The sequence below is a fragment of the Lipotes vexillifer genome, unplaced genomic scaffold (genome assembly GCF_000442215.2).
Source record: "Lipotes vexillifer unplaced genomic scaffold, Lipotes_vexillifer_v1.1 scaffold325, whole genome shotgun sequence".
Classification (NCBI taxonomy): domain Eukaryota; kingdom Metazoa; phylum Chordata; class Mammalia; order Artiodactyla; family Lipotidae; genus Lipotes; species Lipotes vexillifer.
Genome location: NW_006799313.1, coordinates 266,528 through 271,945, shown reverse-complemented (window position 1 = coordinate 271,945; position 5,418 = coordinate 266,528). Strand labels below are relative to the sequence as shown.

At 46.4% G+C, this 5,418-nt stretch overlaps 1 protein-coding gene across 1 annotated transcript; it reads left to right on the top strand.

The window, feature by feature from the left end:
- The first annotated feature begins 419 nt into the window (after positions 1–419).
- Positions 420–4,997, top strand: PPP1R3C (protein phosphatase 1 regulatory subunit 3C). The gene is made up of 2 exons (XM_007471551.1): positions 420–505; positions 2,533–4,997. The coding sequence occupies exons 1-2, from the start codon at positions 492–494 to the stop codon at positions 3,470–3,472; spliced, it is 954 nt and encodes a 317-aa protein (XP_007471613.1). The 5' UTR covers positions 420–491; the 3' UTR covers positions 3,473–4,997.
- Positions 4,998–5,418: the final 421 nt, after the last annotated feature.

Here is a 5,418-nt window from a genome sequence, read left to right as displayed (position 1 = left end):
GGAACAAGCCACAACGTTCTGCGCTCAGATTAACTGTATACAGAAGCCTCTAGAAGTGAAAGGCATCTCCTTCCCCGCAGCCCCGCTGTGCTGGCGCCCGGCCTGGGGCAGGTTTGCTGCATTCCCTCCTGGCCTACACCCGGTACTTGCGCTACGGTGCTGCCTCCACGGCGCCTCGCGCGGGGCTCCTGTTAACGCGACTCAGGCCAGCTGGCCGGGGGTCTCCGAGCGCCCCCAGCGCCCCGCGAGTCCTGCGTTACCGCCGTCACGTCCCGGGCGAGGGCTCGCGCCCCAGCTGAGAGCTGGTTGGTCGCGCCGTCGAGCTCGCGGCCCGGCGATTGGTCCCAGCCGTCGGCTCACGTGGTCCCGAGCAGATAAGCAGCCTCTCGGGCACTGCACCCGCAATCCGCCAGAGCTGCAGCCAAGCCGGGGCTGCTGGGAGCCGGGTGCGAACTCGCGCAGGCAGCGGAGTCCCGCCGCCCCTCTGCCTAATGAGCTGCACCAGGTAGGTTCCCTGTAGATTCCCCGCCCCGGAGCACGGGGAGCGCGCAGCTGCAGGGAGGTTGGGCTGCGTTTTCCTTCTGTCATCACCGCACATGAAGACCCTAGGGGAGGGCGGGTTGACTGGCTGCTGACTTGGAATCTGGCACCGGGGAGGCCTCGGAGGTGTGGAGATTTGCTCTGTGCTTCTTAGGCAGAGCTGATTTTGGTAAACGGCATCTTAAACCAGAAACTGTCTTAACTGTGAGTCAGCTTGAGTTCTGATTCCCTCATGGTTTCCGACCGTATCTCTTGGTCCTGCACAAATGTCTCAAGGACTCGGGTCGCTTAACTCGTGGGAATAGCACTCTGAGATTGCTGGTTGGGTAGTTTAGCTTTGGGAATAACTACAGGACGATGCTTGCAATCCTTGGTCCTCTTCTGTTCTTCTTATGACGGTTTGCCATAGAAAACTCAGCCTCAGAGTTTGAGCAAATGATTATTTTTAAACTCGGGCAGGACTTAAAATTCCAGGGAAATCTCCGTATCCTTAAACTGTCTTTCTATAAGTGCAAAATATGAAAATACAAAACAAACCTCCCAAACACCCCCGCCCCCCGCAAAACTACTTAAATAGCTCCTCTAGACATAACTTAGCAGACCTCTCTAAAAATCCTGCCTGTTCACTATTATTAGACCCACAAATATAACTTTCTCTTTCATTTGTTTGTTCTAAGTTTGTAGGTCTCCCAGAAAAATCCCAAGTCTAATAAAGTAAATTCTCTGAATGTTCTTTTATTATCCGTCTTATGATAATGGCCATTTGCCTTTGTGCTTAGAGCTGCTGGGAAGAAAGTTACTAAAGCCAGACTGAGAAATGTCACATACAGTATACACACACCTCTTATCTGAAGGCTAGGATAGCGGGAAAATGTCCATAAGCTTGGCAATATACTCAGGGCTAAAGGCCAGAAAAAATATCCTTCTTGATGGATACTTCTTGATTTAGTATTGCGGAGCATAGTTATGTTTAAATTTTAAACAGCTTTATTATCTCTGGTTATAAATATCCATTGCCAAAACATTAGAAAATACCAAAAAAGTACAAAGGCAAAAATAGATCACCTATCACCCAGAGATAATTGTTATCTTTTTGTTGTGCTTCCTATTACACTTTTCAACATTTATAAGTTCATATATATAGCATATGTTGAAAACAGCCCCATTTTCAGGTCATCAACTTTTCCCACTTAAACGTGGACTTGACATGGATGTCTTTCTTTGTGAAATACGGATTAGGTAAAGTTTTTTTTTAAGTTCACCGATTGCTGACTTGCACTTCAGTGGGTTATTTGTGTAAAATGATGAAGAGCATGATAATGAAAGTGCAAAGATAATCCTCTGATTCACTCTTTCTAGCCCCTCACTCTCAAAACCATTCCATGAGAATTTTTATTGCTGTTTTTTTCTTTTCAAGTGGATTACTATTGCAGAGAAGTGTAATCAATTCAATAGCAAAGTCATCAAAGCAGTTGAGGGAGCGCAGTTGAGGGAGAACTTTGGTTCTAAAACCTATCTGGGCATTAGATCACCTGGGAAGCTTTAAGAAATATTTACTTCCTTGTCCCCGTTCGCAGAGGTTCTGCATTAGTAGCTCTAAGTCCTAGGATTCGTCATTAAAGACAAAGGAAGAAAACTAACTCCCTAGGCCATTGTGAACAGACAGGTTTGAGAACCACTGGTCCAGAACAGACCAAATGGTTTTAGAGCTGTATTAGAGATGATCGCATCCAAATCTTTTATGTCTCAGATGGAGAAACTGAGACCCCACGTGTTTTAACCCATGGCCTATAGCCAGTCAAGGGTAGAGCCAAACATAAGATGCAGCTGTCATCACCTAATACTGTATTCCTTCACTACCTATGAGAGCACCTCCTTGAAACTTACTGTGCTGGCTATAACTTAGCCAACAAAAATAGTACAGATATATTTGGGACCAGGCGAAGTGCATTCCAGGTGCAGATGATAACCCCTCTTCTTTTTGTATTCCAGAATGATCCAGGTTTTAGATCCACGGCCTTTGACAAGTTCGGTCATGCCCGTGGATGTGGCTATGAGGCTCTGCCTGGCTCATTCCCCACCTCTGAAGAGCTTCCTGGGCCCTTATGATGACTTCCAACGAAGAAATTTTGTGAACAAATTAAAGCCTCTGAAGCCGTGTCTCAACATAAAACAGGAAGCCAAAACACAGAACGACTGGAAGCCTTCACACAACCAAGCCAAGAAGCGGGTGGTGTTTGCGGACTCCAAGGGCCTCTCCCTCACCGCCATCCACGTCTTCTCGGACCTTCCGGAAGAGCCAGTGTGGGATCTCCAGTTTGACCTCTTGGACCTGAACGATATCTCCTCAGGCTTAAAACTCCACGAGGAGAAAAACTTGATTTTAGATTTCCCTCAACCTTCAGCTGATTACTTAAGTTTTCGAAACCACTTCCAGAAGAACTCTGTCTGCCTGGAGAACTGCTCTTTGCAGGAGCGAACGGTGGTGGGGACTGTGAAGGTGAAAAACGTGAGCTTTGAGAAGAAGGTTCAGATCCGGATCACTTTTGATACCTGGCTGAGCTACACGGATGTGGACTGTGTCTACATGAAAAACGTGTATGGTGGCTCCGAGAGTGACACCTTCTCGTTTGCCATTGACCTACCCTCCGTCATCCCAACGAAGGAGAAAATTGAGTTCTGCATCTCGTACCATGCTAACGGGCGGGTCTTCTGGGACAACAATGAGGGTCAGAATTACAGAATTGTCCACGCGCAGTGGAAACCTGATGGAGTGCAGACGCAGAGGGCAGCCCAGGACTGCGCCTTCCACCAGGCGTCCCCCAAGGCCGAGCTGGAGTCGACAGTCTTCGGCAGCCCGAGGCTGGCCAGCGGGCTCTTCCCAGAATGGCAGAGCTGGGGGAGGATGGAGAACTTGTCCTCTTACCGATGAATGAAGCAACCTAGTGGCTGGTCTTGACCTTATTGCCCATGTAATTCTAGGTCTGTGTTGCTTAATATTAGGGAGGCATTGCTACTTTCCTTCAGTAGGTTTAGCTTGGAACTTTTGAGACCTGGCTACAAAAAAGATAGCCCCTTGAGAATTTAGTGTGGGGTTCTATATGGATGATGCTGCCCCATTTTGCTGTGGAGGGTCAAGTGACAGCCTGGTAACCCTATTTTTATAAAAGTAATACATTGTCAATGCCCATTTCTCCTTCCCTCTCAATTCACTGGCTTTCACATTGGGCAAGAAAAGGTTGAGGAAGGACAGTGGATGGTGACAGAAAGCTGTGTTAATGGTATGAGGAATGTCTGAAAAGTATACCCAAAGGGCTCTGCAGCTCAGGTCAGAGTAGGAGCGAGAGGTCTGATACTTAACTGTCGGTGAGAAAATGTAAGGTTATTTTGTGGTTTTAAGTTGGTTTTACAGTTCTCTCCCAGGGAAGTAATTTGTAGAGGGGAGAAAAACATCCATGCTATGTATTCTCGTGGAGAAAAACCCAAACAAACTTTGGGAGTGTTGGGTGGTACTGGGGAAAGTGAATTATAATTCTGGGGAATCAAGATTGTACACGAAGCCTTTCTGTTCAAACGTGACTTAACAAAAATCATGATTTGGGGAAAGCTTAAGCAAATCTGGCTTTGCAGTCCTAGTGGGATAAGTGACCTTGCTTGTGATCAAGGTGCCAGGCTTGGGTTCTCAGTATAGATGCTGCCTGACCAAAAAACCCATGCAATCATCATTGGCCAACAACTTGTAGGGACTCTATGTCATGTCAAGGATCACTGTTTGCCAGTGCCTTGATTAAACCAGAATGTTGTAGTTGCTTAACCCGAGTGTGTGAAGGGTCATCGGATAACCTGTGAGCGTTTGGCCTCATAAGAAGGCCCACTCTGTATGCTGGCATTCCTCCTGCAAAACTGTTGTGTCTTCAAGAGTGTTGTCAATGTACACAACTCGCATCCTTCATATTGAAGGTGACTCATTTTTCTGCCACACTTTTTCGATGTGATGTTGGAAGTGAGGATTGACACTGATTCTCAATTTAAGAATCCAGCACCTTGCACATAAAAGTAGCCATTTCTGTTTCTTGCCTATATTCTTCTTGTTATTTTAAGTCTTCCTACCAATATCTTTAAAGTCAACTTTTTTTTTTTTAATGGATGTGAATTGTTTTGGGTGTGTTGTAATATACTTGTTTTGGAGTGTGCCTAAATCCATTCTGTAAAATATTCAGAACAGGGGCCTCTGAATGTTTGCTTCTATCATTGTGCATGTCCACTGAGGTGTTCCGAGAATGCAGTTAATTTTAACACGTGATCTGCCATGCTGGAAGCATACTAGTGGAATAACTCTGCTATGACAATATTTGAAGTTTGGCTAGCACCCACAATTTTTCTGCTCTAAATATTTCACTCTCCTATAGCTATCCTCTGTGAACTTCTCACTTTAAAAATAAAAATGTTTGATATAAGATCGGAGTATGTTTTCTTTCTCAAAGCCACAGTTAAATAAGAAACCATCAACTGATATTCTCCTGTTTTGTTTAAGAACAAGTGAGCAAGGTTAGTTTGGACTAGGAATTGGATCCACCTGAAAGTATTCACGTGGTCCCAGTCTCATTAGTGAGAATTTCCACCTCCTGACCATTGGGGCTGGGGTCCAGGGGCAGTGACTTGAGCTGCTGGGACTGTCCCCCTGACTGTCCCCATCTGTGCTGACTGCTCATCATGCATACTCTCTGCTGGGTCAGGTTTATCTCAGGGACCACCTCTCGAGAGTCTTTGAAATGGGGGAAGGGATGGTGTGGGAAGTGGCTTCTACCTCCTGAGATCCGGCTCCCTCCTGCAGGGGCAAAGCTTGGAGCTGCATGGAGGGTGTAGGGAGGGGCAGTG